This window comes from Takifugu rubripes, chromosome 19, assembly GCF_901000725.2.
Source record: "Takifugu rubripes chromosome 19, fTakRub1.2, whole genome shotgun sequence".
Lineage (NCBI taxonomy): Eukaryota > Metazoa > Chordata > Actinopteri > Tetraodontiformes > Tetraodontidae > Takifugu > Takifugu rubripes.
Genome location: NC_042303.1, coordinates 9190735 through 9206058, shown reverse-complemented (window position 1 = coordinate 9206058; position 15324 = coordinate 9190735). Strand labels below are relative to the sequence as shown.

Here is a 15324-nt window from a genome sequence, read left to right as displayed (position 1 = left end):
CGCACTGGTCTTAACCTCCAGTTGACTCTGCCGCATGCCATATATTTTGTCTCACATTTTAAAAACAAATTCTTTAGAAGGCACCAACAGCCTAAACATGAGAGAGATGTCAAGGTCAGTGACTGAAATTAGCTGTGGCAAAATCTAACAGACACCTTTCACCAACCTTTAAATCAAACAGCCTGCAGCTTTGACCACTGGGCAGGATCACTTTGTAACAAGAACTATGCTCTTGAAAGTCCTTGATCTAATTCTTATCTGGTTCCATTGTATTACTTTACTTTTATATCTATGTGTGCCAAAAATGAGGTCAGCACCAAATATCGAACAAAACAAGTGTTTGTTGACACAGCAGATTGTTATTTTCTCATTGTCTTTTTTTAAAATCGTACCCAAATGTGCATGTCAGATATGATAAGACACAAAACACAAGTCCACCTTAAGACGTATTTTTTCCCCCTATTGTGACGATGTATGTTCAAAACCTCCTTTGTAGCATCCTTTGTAAGTCAGGATACATCCCCCAATTTGGATTTGTAAGAGAACGTACTTTATGTGACTTTACCAACTAATAGAGAGTATATTATTTATCCACAGTGGATTCAAGCTCATCCTTGGACCTCACAAGGAAAAACATCGAAGCCAAATGGAAACATCCTCTTAAAAGGTTTTGAAAGATCTTGGAATGGAGGTAGACTACTGTGATTTCACATAGTTGTCTGTAATTTAAGTAGACAAAAATAACATTTTTATAACATTTTTAATAACATTCTTACTGAAGGGCAACATGTATCAAGGGGGCAGTTTTAGCTCAGTCTGTAATGCACCTGGCTCAGAAGCGCAGGGTTCTCCGCTGGAGGTGTAGACAAAGTTTAGAAGGTGTGCTGGTAGCAGTAGGAGATGTCAGGACACCATCAGGACACTGCCAATATACCCTTGAGCAAGGTACTGACAGGCAACTCATCCAGGGGTGTACCCTGCCAAGGCTCCAGCATCATCCCCCTGACCCCATAAGAGAAATAGCAGTTAAGGGGGGGGGGGGGACACATGTAACATCCTGAACATTAAAAAAAGAAAAATTACTAACAACAGTTTTTAATTGCTCCTCTAATAACTTTATTTGACATTTTAAATCACACATTTTATATCACACAACGTATTCAACTATTCCTAGATGGAAAGTGTAGTACCACATACTGTCAAGAGAAATGGCAAGAATTATAGGCAATAAATGGATTGCACGTGTCGGCCAACCAACTTCATGGACTTTGAGACTCATGACATTTTTAATATTGACACCAATCATGGGTATTTAAAACAGCCATTGTGTCGATGAGCACAGTGACTTCAGCCATAATACCGACTTATACAACTATATTATACAATATAGGTTATTACATTATACAAGTTTTTCTTTAACATTTTACTTTTTTTTTTTTTAAAAATGGCAGCTATCAGGTGACATATTTTGTCCCCAGCTGTTCTGATGCATGTGCAAAACTTCATTGCTGTTTATTTGTTATTTAGTCCACAGGGTTGCATCTTATGACTATTAGCTGTAATATGCTTGACATTCTGCTAGTTTTTGAAGAAATAATCTCTAATATCAGAGCTACGGCTTCTTTGCCGTCCCAAGTTAGGCCTCAGGTCTCCGTAACTCCAAGTCAGGTTTTAACTGTCTGGTGCTCTGAATACAAGTTGATCCTTTCATTTACAGCAGTCATTATTGACTGATCTAGTCTGTAAGGCCATTGCAATACTGCAGAAATATAGGATTAGAACCTTTCTATTAGCAAACCCACCAGACTTTAAAGAAAGATTGTTTTTCATCTCTCAGACATGTTTTAGCCGCCAGGTCTAAGTCAGGTATCCCCATCCAAACAAAATATTATCAGTAATCTTATCAATATAAGCTCAAGAAAATCCATACCATGCATTCCGGGTACCTATGCCTTGTGGTGACGGCTGCAATGGCTGGGAATGATCTATTACAGTCATTTTTCCTCTTATGGAGTTCCCTATCATTTCTGCAAGTGCTGGGGCATTATGAGATAGATAGATAGATAGATAGATAGATAGATAGATAGATAGATAGATAGATAGATAGATAGATAGATAGATAGATGGATGGATGGATGGATGGATGGATGGATGGATGGATGGATGGATGGATGGATGGATGGATGGATGGATGGATGGATGGATGGATGGATGGATGGATGGATGGATGGATGGTGTAATAGGTCCACAAATATTAACATCTGTACCGCTCTCCATCAAAGTATTTTAAAATTTTCCAGATAGCTACAAAATTACGACAATAAATACCCACAAACATTCGGGCTCGCTCAAGTCTCATCAAAACACACATGTAAAGTTTCCTTCACTCCTTTTTCTGCAGCCTGATGTTTCACAGCCTTTCTAGTGATCCACTGTACATGCAGGCTGTTGTCAGCTTTGGAAAACTGTTGCTCGGCAACAAAAGCAAGTGTACTTGATGTAGGGTGACAAGGTATCATGCAATGGAAAAATCTACTGTGATTTAAAGATGATATTATTTTTATGAAGCAGACACTTGATACAAGAATATAGACAATTTATCATTCATATGTAGCAGTAATGGTTGGAAAACCAGAAGTCCTTCACTCACCAAATTACATTAAAGGTAATTTATTCAAACCATGTTTATGTGTGTAAATTTTTTGTGTGTAGCTTCAGGAATATACAAATTTGTTATAGTGTTATCTGAAATATTTTGTAAATATGAATTTACAATGCAAATTATGCACACACACCTCCACGTACCTTGTTATTCTCTTTCATGTCAGTTCTGCAGCATCACTGCTTCAAATATTTACATGCAGACAACAAAATAAGTTACACCTTTATGAAACATTTCCCATTATTGGCATTGTTGCAAATTATATATATATTTATGAATGAACAATATCTTAATGGAAATCCTTGTGTCAATCTGGTATTGAGATCCCAAAATTCTAACATAAAACTATAAAGATCGTAGAACACTTCTAATAGTCTAATAGTCTGAACTTTCCACCAGTTGCTTAAAATTAAACTAACACACATGCAAATAGGGTGAATATCATAAATTTTAAGCATTTAACTTACATATCTGCAGAGTAACATAGCTCTCACTCCCTTCCCCTTCCCGTTCTGCTTTTACCAATGGGATCATCTCTCCCACACAAGTGCACTTCTCACACACATGCACGCACGCACTTGATATTCAGAATGTGCTACGTAACACCTGCAATGAGGTGTCTTATTTATCATACACTTGGGAATATTAGCTGCTCTGGAATGCATGAGTGTTTGGGCGCATCATGTATTTGAGGGCATTTACCAAAAACTGGTAGATCATTTGCTCAATGGACAAAACCTCAAACTGTTTTGTTTTCAATCAGTTATTGGTTGCTCTGTTCCAATTTAGCTATTAAAAGTACAGAATCCCCATTTGAATGTTTGTTAGTGTAGAAAATTATGTATTTTTATGTCTGAGTGCTATTCACAGATCAAGTTGCCCCTCCTATCTCATATGTGCTTTTATTACTTACTAGAACATGTTAATTTGCTTATTTATACCACAGCAATGTGCTTGGAAATTTCCCAGTTTTATGTCGGTCTTTTTACAGTATAGACGTGCAGAATCAAGAAAATAAATAATTCTTAAATTATCTAAATAAATTGTATGAATTTAGATTTCATCATAAGGAACTATTATTTCTGTGTGTATTCTACATGTAAATATTTTTTTGTTTTACACATAAACTATATTAATAAATTGCAGAATCTGGATTATTTTTCTAAGTATTTTCCATAAATATATATTTTCCCCTCTTAACTATTGTTTATTGAGTGTTCTGACTCTACAAGGTTGCAACAGCAATAGTATAGGAAATAAACAAGGTAGCACAGAGTAATCAAACTCACCAATCTGCAGGTTAACACAAACAACAAAGCAAAGTTATTTCTGCATTCCAGGTTATATAATTCGAACAAACTGGAACCTTGCAGGCTTTATTACTGGGTGACGCTTGAGTAAGGAACTGAAGCATCTTTATTCCCTTTCTCTTGTTGTACGTTGTAACTGGAAACTCATATACATCTGATATGCAATTATCGCAAGTGTCTAATGAATTTGTCAGCAATTGCAAAAATAAGAGCATGGGGATCTCTGGGCTAGAGGCTATATTTGTTTTAAGTCCTAATAAGACTATAAAGTAAGGCCAGGCATATTGAATGTCACCTTTTATTGTAACCTAATCACACCACAAGAGAATACGTTGACATATCCAGTGTGTCATCTTTCTTTCAGAACAGTATAGTGGCCATAATGGTGTCTTAAAATAACTTCAACTGAGTACTTGACCATATTCTCAAGAGATCTTTGAAACAACTGTCCATGCAGAACATATTCATCCCCATATTCCAGTTAGTAATTATAAGTTCTAGATTAGTCTTGAAATTTAAAAAGAAAATTTTTCCCCTTGTGGATTATTGACTTAAAATATTTAAGGGGATTCTGCAATTTCCATGTAGGATTTAAATAAATACTTGTTTTGGCATTGTTCAGGATAAGGTGACACCAGTTGTGGCGATCAGGCAATGTGATATCTTCTCCGAAAAAGTTCACTGACCTTAACGGGAGGACCCCTTCTGGGTGATGTCCAGAGATGTCAGTATAAAAGGAGCAGTGCCAGGCTCATCATAGGCTGTGGACTGACAGGCTGCCAACATAGGTGAGTTCTCTCTGATGCTTTTTTGGGGTTCCAGTGACTTTCAAATATTTATTCAAAAGTACTTTCTGCACAATGATGGAAAAAAGTTTCAGTGAATCTTGTATTTTTGTCTGTAGTATCTACTAAAGAACTGTATCACTTGGGAACAAAAGACGGTAAGGAAATAAAGATGTTACCACGGGTTTTGAACAGTCTAGTAAATTAAAAAGCAATGTTTTGAAAGAATTTAAATGAACCCTCTTAAAAGGTGGACTTGACTTTCCTACAATTTTTTTTTTGTTGAAGCTTTTTGCTCAGACAATCACAGTACAGCACACAAAGATCAGGGATTCACATCAGTTATTGAGAACTGAAGAAGCTTCCTGGATGAGAAGTGAAACGTATTAAAAATAACTACAAGAAAGTCCAGTTGACCTTTTTCTGTTAAAAAATTATCTTCAATGTAAATTTTAAATTCAATTTTAATTTAAATCTATGACATTTTTCGCTCCTCCTAATTTCATTATTTTTAAAAAATTCAGATCAACCATGGGTGACGCAGAAATGGAGTGTTATGGCCCGGCGGCCGTTTTCCTCCGGAAGCCAGAGAAAGAGAGGATTGAAGCCCAGAACACCCCCTTTGATGCTAAAACAGCATATTTTGTGACTGAACCCAAGGAGATGTACCTCAAAGGGAAACTCATCAAGAAAGAAGGTGGCAAAGCCACAGTAGAGACTCTGTGTAAGAAGGTGAGCGACTATGCAATGATTAATATCAAGAAAATGACTGCAGAGCTGATAATGATGATGTTTCGTCCCTCTGACAGACGATCACTGTGAAAGACGATGAAATCTTCCCCATGAACCCACCGAAGTTTGACAAGATTGAGGACATGGCCATGATGACCCACCTCAGTGAGCCCACCGTGCTGTATAACCTCAAAGAGCGTTATGCAGCATGGATGATCTACGTGAGTCTGAGCGGATCTACTCAGCATCAGCTGATCTGACATGTTTCTAACAGTCCTGTCTGCCTCCACAGACATACTCTGGGTTGTTCTGCGTCACTGTGAACCCCTACAAGTGGCTCCCAGTGTACGATTCAGTGGTTGTAGCAGGATACAGAGGCAAAAAGAGGATTGAAGCGCCGCCTCACATCTTCTCCATCTCTGACAACGCCTATCAGTTCATGCTTCAAGGTATCAGTAAGATTGCAAAAGATGTGTGAATACAGCCCTGTAAATATGTTACAATCTCACTGTATAATATTCTGACATCTTTCAGATAGAGAAAACCAGTCTATCCTGATTACGTAAGTGTCAATTTTATTTAATGACATATATTTATCTTGATTTATGTGCTTTATGGGGGTCAAACGAGTCATAAATTAAGAACCGTAATGATGTCATCATTTCACCTAGTGGAGAATCCGGTGCTGGAAAGACTGTCAACACCAAACGTGTCATCCAGTACTTTGCAACAATTGCAGTGGCTGGAGGGAAGAAAGAACAACAATCCAGTAGCAAAATGCAGGTAAACCACATAAATGAAAATATATATGCGCCCATTCAGTTGTTTCTTCACTTCCCATTCATTGAGTTCATGGTGATGCTGGTGACCACTACACTTGCACCCCTACATCTAACTACTGTTACCTGTAGGGGTCACTGGAAGATCAAATCATTGCAGCAAACCCACTGTTGGAAGCTTATGGTAATGCCAAGACTGTGAGGAATGACAACTCTTCACGATTTGTAAGTGTTTTATCTTTAAGTTGCTGTTTTATGTGAACAATCGTTTGCTGACATCAGTTTAATCTGCTGCTTTTCAGGGTAAATTTATTAGAATCCACTTTGGGACAACTGGAAAGCTGGCTTCAGCTGATATTGAAACATGTAAGTTTGGGAAACTATCACGATAGGATTAGTTATTTTCTTTGATAGTAAGTGACCCAAATATTAATCACTGCACAAATTCCTATAGATCTGCTGGAAAAGTCTCGTGTGACCTTCCAGCTGTCTGCTGAGAGGAGCTACCACATCTTCTATCAGCTTGCAACAGGCCACAAACCTGAGCTGATCGGTAGGAGATCATTTAACATCTTTGACATGGTCTATACAGATGGTTATTGGTTTATGAAACACACTGCATTCTGCTGTATTTACTGTATCATTTGTACTCTTCCAGAGGCTCTGCTGATCACCACAAACCCATATGATTTTCCTATGATCAGTCAGGGAGAAATCACTGTCAAGAGTATCGATGACATTGAAGAATTCATTGCTACTGATGTAAGAACAACTTTCCTTTGGCTTTTCATTGTCACCACTTTGTATTATGCGAATGAATCAGTCAGTCTGAATATTTTTCACAATCTTGGACATTTACTTTGCTTGTTTTTGTAGTTTTATTTTAAAAGACAGTCCTCACGTAATGACACAAGTTAACGATGGACTATTGTCTTATTTCAGACTGCCATTGACATTCTGGGCTTCACTGCTGATGAGAAAGCAAGCATGTACAAGCTGACTGGAGCTGTGATACATCATGGTAACATGAAGTTCAAGCAGAAGCAGCGTGAAGAGCAGGCTGAGCCAGACGGCACCGAGGGTGAGAGACCCACACCTGTGAGCTGGAATACAGAAGTCCAGCTTTACTTTTTTAAAAGAAACTTATTTCAGTGTTTAATTTGAAGTGATCTTAGAATATGTGTCCAATGTGACTATTTCTGTGGTTCTTCTAGTGGCTGATAAAATCGCCTACCTCATGGGTCTGAACTCTGCTGATTTGCTGAAGGCTCTGTGCTACCCCAGAGTAAAGGTTGGGAATGAGTTTGTGACCAAAGGTCAGACAGTCCCTCAGGTATGCTGTGCAAACACCTTCACTCCCCACTTAAATCTTGTTAACTGGTGTAAATTCATCCCTGTATTCATTCATGTAACATCATTCTTTAGAGTTTTTCTTCTCGTTTGTAAAATCAGGTCAACAATTCCGTCATGGCTCTCTGCAAGTCCGTCTATGAGAAAATGTTCTTGTGGATGGTCGTCAGAATTAATGAGATGCTGGACACAAAGCAGTCAAGAAGCTTTTTCATTGGTGTCCTTGATATTGCTGGCTTTGAAATTTTTGATGTAGGTATACTTTTCTGATCCTACGAGCTTTCACGTGTTCTTCATGTGTTTACCAGAATCTTTTGTTGACTTTGTGTCCTTTTTAAATGTATTTAGTACAACAGCTTGGAGCAGCTGTGCATCAACTTCACCAATGAGAAACTGCAACAGTTTTTCAACCACCACATGTTTGTGCTGGAGCAAGAGGAGTACAAGAAAGAGGGAATTGAGTGGGAGTTCATTGACTTTGGTATGGACTTGGCTGCCTGCATTGAGCTGATTGAGAAGGTGAGGCACATGCACCTGAACCAAAGTAAATCTTCTGATGTTTGGAGGAGTTTGATCTGAATGACTAATTACAATTCATTCTACAGCCAATGGGTATCTTCTCCATCCTTGAAGAGGAGTGCATGTTCCCCAAGGCCACAGACATAACCTTCAAGAACAAACTTTATGACCAGCATCTTGGTAAAAGTGCACCCTTCCAGAAACCCAAACCTGCCAAAGGCAAAGCCGAGGCTCACTTCTCCCTGATGCACTATGCTGGCACTGTGGATTATAATGTTACTGGCTGGCTGGACAAAAACAAGGACCCCCTGAACGACTCTGTGGTTCAGCTCTACCAGAAGTCTTCAGTGAAGCTGTTGGCATACCTCTATGCAGCTCATGGTGGAGCAGAAGGTAAGGGTTATATCAGAATGAGACAAAATCTGTTTAGGTTTTTGTATTTCCCAACATTGCTTTTATTCATTGTAGTTGATATATCAAATTTAATCTTCCTTTCACAGAGGGTGGTGGAGCCAAAAAAGGCAAGAAAAAGGGTGGCTCCTTCCAGACAGTGTCAGGTCTTTTCAGGGTAAGATTTTTTTTTTTTTTTTTTACAAATATAGATTTATATAATAAATAGATTTTTATTATTTGTTTTTGTTAATCCATTATCAGGAGAATCTGGGAAAACTGATGACCAATTTAAGGAGCACTCACCCACACTTTGTGCGCTGTTTGATTCCAAATGAATCAAAAACCCCTGGTAGGTTTAAAATTAACGTTTTGTGCAAGTGTTAAATTGTTATATTGCATATATTATGTCATGACTGGCCTGCCTGAATATATGAAATTTGCATGTGGATTTTATGTGATTTCTGGTGTATATTCTTCATTATCATTAAAGGTCTGATGGAGAACTTCCTGGTCATCCACCAGCTGAGGTGTAATGGTGTACTGGAGGGGATTAGGATCTGCAGGAAAGGTTTCCCCAGCAGAATCCTCTACGGTGATTTCAAGCAGAGGTATGGTAAATATCTTATCCTTGGGCCACTTGTGTTATTTTCTTCGTTTTGTAATGTACCCAAATCTTTCCAGATACAAAGTCTTGAATGCCAGCGTCATCCCTGAGGGACAGTTCATTGATAACAAGAAGGCCTCAGAGAAGCTGCTGGGATCCATTGACGTGGATCACACGCAGTATAAGTTTGGCCACACCAAGGTATACATGAACAGATTTCAGTAATAGGTTTGAAAGAATACATTTATTTTATGTTTGTTAAAAAATGTTACATTTCTGTTCAGGTGTTCTTCAAGGCTGGACTTCTGGGTACTCTTGAAGAAATGAGAGATGAGAAACTCGTTGAATTGGTCACAATGACTCAGGCTCTCTGCAGAGCTTACCTGATGAGGCGAGAATTTGTCAAAATGATGGAGAGAAGGTCAGCTCAGTCTTTAACACATCAAAATCGGTCAGCATAAACCACAGAACATAACAGACTGTTTTTTCCATCTCATCAGGGAATCACTTTTCACCATCCAGTACAACATCCGGTCCTTCATGAATGTGAAGACCTGGCCATGGATGAAGCTGTACTTCAAGATCAAGCCTCTGCTGAAGAGTGCTGAAGCTGAGAAAGAGATGGCACAAATGAAAGAGGACTTTGAAAAGACCAAGGAAGATCTGGCCAAGGCCCTGGCAAAGAAGAAGGAACTGGAGGAGAAGATGGTCTCTCTGCTGCAGGAGAAGAACGATCTACAGCTTCAAATTCAGTCTGTAAGTTAAAATTGATATGGGAAATAGAATTTTAGAAATTTAAAAATTAGATATTTTTCAAGTTTTATGTTTCTGTTAGGAAAGCGAGACCCTCAGTGATGCAGAGGAAAGGTGCGAGGGGCTCATCAAAGCAAAAATCCAGCTGGAGGCCAAAGCCAAAGAGACTGCTGAGAGGCTGGAGGATGAGGAGGAAATAAATGCTGAACTCACAGCAAAGAAGAGGAAGCTGGAGGACGAGTGTTCTGAGTTGAAGAAAGACATCGATGACTTGGAGCTCACCCTCGCCAAAGTGGAAAAAGAGAAGCACGCCACTGAGAACAAGGTTTTTACCATTTAAATCTTCACCGTGTTATAGAGCAGGACTCTTCCATAACATAAAATAATTATCAAAACAGGTTAAAAACTTGGTTGAGGAAATGGCGTCTCAAGATGAAGCCATTGCAAAGTTGAGCAAAGAGAAAAAAGCCCTCCAAGAGGCCCATCAGCAGACCCTGGATGATCTGCAGGCTGAGGAAGACAAAGTCAACACTCTGACTAAGGCCAAGACCAAGCTGGAGCAGCAAGTGGATGACGTACGTAGAAAAAACAAGCAGTGACTTTAGTCTTGTTTAAAAATAAGTCCAAAATAATCATGCCTCTTCCGTGTGATTACAGCTTGAAGGTTCTTTAGAGCAAGAAAAGAAGCTCCGTATGGATCTTGAAAGAGCTAAAAGAAAGCTTGAAGGAGATCTGAAACTGGCCCAGGAATCCATAATGGATCTGGAGAATGATAAGCAGCAGTCTGATGAGAAGATCAAGAAGTAAGTTATTGTTTAACCTTTACATTTTTGAGATAGTTTCTTACTTTAAAATCTTATGTATCATCATTTCTTGCCTTTTGTTAACTAAAAGGCGGGACTTTGAAATAAGCCAGCTTCTCAGCAAGGTCGAAGATGAGCAGTCTCTTGGTATCCAACTTCAAAAGAAAATTAAGGAGCTACAGGTAATTAAGAAAATAAAGAGGCTTTATACTCTAAAACATTCCATCATCTTTTAATACTATTAATACTATTTAATTTTGAAATTATTTTAATTTAATCCAGGCTCGCATTGAGGAGCTGGAGGAAGAAATTGAGGCTGAGCGTGCTGCTCGGGCCAAGGTTGAGAAGCAGAGGTCTGATCTCTCCAGGGAGCTTGAGGAGATCAGCGAGAGGCTTGAAGAAGCTGGTGGAGCCACATCTGCTCAGATTGAGATGAACAAGAAGCGCGAGGCCGAGTTCCAGAAGCTGCGACGTGATCTTGAGGAGTCCACCCTGCAGCACGAAGCCACTGCTGCAGCTCTACGCAAGAAGCAAGCTGACAGCGTTGCTGAGCTGGGAGAGCAGATCGATAATCTCCAGAGAGTCAAACAGAAGCTGGAGAAGGAGAAGAGTGAATACAAGATGGAGATTGATGACCTTGCAAGCAACATGGAGGCTATTGCCAAATCAAAAGTAAGATTTAGAAATACCCTTCTTTATTTTACATCATTATACATCATTATGGCTAAATGAAAAATAAATGGGCTGGTTTCCATCTGAAGGGCAACTTGGAGAAAATGTGTCGATCTCTTGAGGATCAACTGAGTGAATTAAAGTCCAAAAGTGATGAGCAGTCACGCCAGTTAAATGACATCAATGTTCAAAAGGCAAGACTTTCGACAGAAAACGGTATGTTATGGTACAATATATGAGATACTGAAACTATTATGTGATGGTTTCAGGAAATTGTGTGCAATTAGTAAATTCACTGAACCAACAATATTTATTTTTCTCCAATCAGGGGAATTTAGTCGCCAGTTGGAGGAGAAAGACTCTCTTGTTTCACAGCTCACAAGGGGAAAACAGGCTTACGTTCATCAAATCGAGGAGCTCAAACGGCACCTTGATGAGGAAGTGAAGGTGCTGTAATGCTTCATTCTTTAACAGCAAAAAATATTCCCTTTATGGTATTTATTTATTTATTTGTAAAAATGTCTTACATTATTTTCAGGCCAAGAGCGCCCTGGCTCACGCTGTCCAATCATCTCGCCACGACTGCGAACTCCTCAGAGAGCAGTACGAGGAGGAGCAGGAGGCCAAGGCTGAGCTGCAGCGTTCAATGTCCAAAGCCAACAGCGAGGTGGCTCAGTGGAGAACCAAATATGAGACCGATGCCATTCAGCGCACTGAGGAGCTGGAGGAGGCCAAGTAAAGAGGACCTCTAAAATCCTGCTGTTTCTAAGCACTAACTTTTAATTAAAAGAAAAAACTGTGCGTTAACAGGAAAAAGCTTGCTCAGCGTCTTCAGGATGCAGAAGAATCTATTGAGGCTGTGAATGCAAAATGTGCCTCCCTGGAAAAGACAAAGCAGAGACTGCAGGGTGAAGTGGAAGACCTGATGATCGACGTGGAGAGAGCTAATGCTCTGGCAGCTAGCCTTGACAAGAAGCAAAGGAACTTTGACAAGGTTAGCCAAGCTCAATTTATTCAAGTCAAAGGTTAGATTGTGATAGTAATACAATCTTTTTTTTTTTTTTTTTTGCTTAGGTTCTTGCAGAGTGGAAGCAGAAGTATGAGGAGAGCCAGGCAGAGCTGGAGGGAGCTCAGAAGGAGGCACGCAGTTTAAGCACAGAGATGTTCAAACTGAAGAACTCTTATGAAGAATCTCTGGACCACCTGGAGACCCTGAAGAGAGAGAACAAGAATCTGCAACGTATGATGTGCCTGAATGTTGAAATAGAATATGAACTATAAAGAGTATATGCCCCCAATTTTTGTTTTTATTAATTTGTTAATTACTTTGTTTATTAATTCAACAGAGGAGATCACAGATTTGACAGAACATATTGGGGAATCAGGAAAAACAATTCATGAACTGGAAAAAGGAAAGAAGACAGCAGAGTCTGAGAAAGCAGAAATCCAGAGTGCTCTTGAGGAGGCCGAGGTATTTAACACTTAGGGATAAAAAATGTCCACAACAGCTGGAAAGAAGGATCTCCCTCTAAGAATGAGTGTACCATCTCTTAATTCTTAATTTACAATTGTCCCTCCTTATAATTCCTCTTGTAGGCTACATTAGAGCACGAAGAGTCAAAGATCATGCGTGTTCAGCTGGAACTCACCCAGGTGAAGAATGAAATTGACAGGAAAATCGCTGAGAAGGACGAGGAGATTGAGCAGATCAAGAGGAACAGTCAGAGAGTGATTGAGTCCATGCAGAGCACCTTGGATGCTGAGGTCAGAAGCAGGAACGATGCCCTGAGGATCAAGAAGAAGATGGAGGGAGACCTCAATGAGATGGAGATTCAGCTGAGCCATGCAAACCGTCAGGCAGCTGAAGCCCAGAAACAGCTGAGGAACGTCCAGGGACAGCTCAAGGTGAAGAGCGCCTCATTAAAGAAACACAATCTATTTTATTCAGACTAAAATATATATTTAATTTTAACTGTCTATTTAGGATGCGCAACTGCATCTCGATGACGCTATCAGAGGTCAAGAAGAAATGAAGGAGCAGGTAGCCATGGTGGAGCGCAGGAACAACCTGATGCTGGCTGAGATCGAGGAGCTGAGAGCAGCTCTGGAGCAAACGGAGAGAAGCCGCAAAGTGGCTGAACAGGAGCTGGTTGATGCCAGCGAGCGTGTGGGGCTGCTGCACTCTCAGGTATCATATTTGTATTTTATGATGGATTTGATTGCAAGACAGAAAATAAATTGATAAACATATATTACATTTTCCCTTTCAGAACACAAATCTCATCAACACCAAGAAGAAGCTGGAAGGTGACCTTGTTCAGGTCCAAGGTGAAGTTGAAGACTCAATCCAGGAAGCCAGAAATGCTGAAGAAAAGGCCAAGAAGGCCATCACTGATGTGAGCCATCTTGTTGAATATGGGACCGCTATGTGACGAAACAGAACTTTTTAATTTACAAAATTACTGTACTTATAGGCTGCCATGATGGCTGAGGAGCTGAAGAAGGAGCAGGACACTAGTGCTCACCTGGAGAGGATGAAGAAAAACCTGGAAGTGACAGTGAAGGACCTGCAGCACCGTTTGGATGAAGCTGAGAATCTGGCCATGAAGGGAGGCAAGAAGCAGCTCCAGAAACTGGAGGCTAGGGTAAGAAATAAAATGTACCCGACACTGTCACGCTGCAGAGATGCAGCCGATTACGCAACCTGACCAGATTTAACCAGTTTTATTCAACCACATTGAGGGCTATCAACATAAGACCTGCTGATCCTGTCTCACAAGGTGCGTGAGCTGGAGTCTGAGGTTGAGGCTGAGCAGAGACGTGGATCAGAAGCAATCAAAGGGGTCCGTAAATATGAGCGCAGAGTGAAGGAGCTCACCTACCAGGTAACCAGAGCCAAGAACCACACCTGTCTATTACTGCATCCATCCATCCATCCACCCATCCATCCATCCATCCATCCATCCATCCATCCATCCATCCATCTATCTATCTATCTATCTATCTATCAGTGCCATGGGAACCATCAAAGATTAGAAAACATCCTTAAGTTCTTCTCTAGCATTTGTTTGAAAGAGACGTTGTCGTCTGCCAACTTTAGACGGAGGAGGACAAGAAGAACGTCGCCAGACTTCAGGATCTGGTGGACAAGCTGCAGCTGAAAGTGAAGGCCTACAAGAGGCAGTCCGAGGAAGCTGTGAGTGTGAAATATTTGACACATGACACACAAATATGTGTGGCACCAGCAACAGCAGGGACTGGCCCTGCATGATTTAATGAGTGTGTCCTGCTCAGTTAATACAGCTGATTGAATCTTCAGATGTCAATTTGTCAATGTTGTGATTAACAGGAGGAGCAGGCCAACACTCACCTGACCAGGTACAGGAAGGTGCAGCATGAGATGGAGGAGGCCCAGGAGAGAGCCGACATCGCCGAGTCTCAGGTCAACAAGCTGAGGGCCAAAAGCCGTGACATCGGCAGGGTGAGTGGGCCTCTACCACGCTGCATTCTGTAACCTCTGGTTCACACGGGCAAGTTTATTATCTTTTCAGAAAACTAATGTCTCACAGGTTTTTCCTTCTTCTGATTTAAAGGGAAAGGACGCTGAAGAGTGAGCACCTGTCATAGTTAAGCACAGCACAATGAATCATATAATATGATGTTTTTGTCTGATGTTTCAAGTGCAATAAATCTATACGCAATTCAGTCCACCCTGGTCCTGTCACTTATTTTCCTGTCACTTATTTTATTTAAATGCTGAAAGAGAGAAAACTAAATGCAAGCCTGTATATTTGTGTAAAGGGTCACAAGTTACAACTGTGGATCCAACCTCAAAATAAAATAAAAAAAACAACATTTGTCAATGTCTAAATGTTAAAATGTAAAATCAACAGTGCGGAAGATGTTAAGGAATGTGACTGCTGAAGTTAATTGGGAATCGGGGTGTGAGGTGTTGCTGCATT

The 15324-nt window shown here is 40.1% G+C and overlaps 1 protein-coding gene and 1 long non-coding RNA gene across 3 annotated transcripts; one reads left to right on the top strand and one right to left on the bottom strand.

The window, feature by feature from the left end:
- Positions 1–681: 681 nt before the first annotated feature.
- On the bottom strand, positions 682–3215 carry LOC105417829 (uncharacterized). Of its 2 annotated transcripts, XR_965326.2 has the most exons (4): positions 3130–3215; positions 2806–2844; positions 828–1002; positions 682–719 (listed from the first exon to the last, which is right to left on the bottom strand). It is a non-coding gene; the product is annotated as an uncharacterized lncRNA (long non-coding RNA). The 2 variants fall into 2 exon arrangements; XR_965325.2 differs by lacking the exon at positions 682–719 and having other exon boundaries at positions 742–1002.
- A 1430-nt stretch (positions 3216–4645) lies between these two features.
- LOC777982 (myosin heavy chain, fast skeletal muscle) lies at positions 4646–15070 on the top strand. The gene is made up of 41 exons (XM_029826194.1): positions 4646–4760; positions 4877–4915; positions 5282–5489; positions 5567–5710; positions 5782–5938; positions 6024–6051; positions 6161–6272; positions 6401–6493; positions 6571–6634; positions 6723–6821; positions 6927–7030; positions 7211–7349; positions 7483–7601; positions 7721–7870; positions 7967–8137; positions 8224–8530; positions 8638–8705; positions 8792–8879; positions 9021–9138; positions 9212–9335; positions 9419–9555; positions 9635–9890; positions 9970–10212; positions 10286–10462; positions 10545–10690; positions 10782–10872; positions 10973–11362; positions 11452–11578; positions 11691–11809; positions 11901–12097; positions 12173–12356; positions 12437–12602; positions 12709–12833; positions 12959–13267; positions 13347–13550; positions 13633–13758; positions 13837–14007; positions 14143–14247; positions 14463–14558; positions 14712–14843; positions 14956–15070. The coding sequence occupies exons 3-41, from the start codon at positions 5289–5291 to the stop codon at positions 14974–14976; spliced, it is 5808 nt and encodes a 1935-aa protein (XP_029682054.1). The 5' UTR covers positions 4646–4760; positions 4877–4915; positions 5282–5288; the 3' UTR covers positions 14977–15070.
- The last annotated feature ends 254 nt before the right edge of the window (positions 15071–15324 follow it).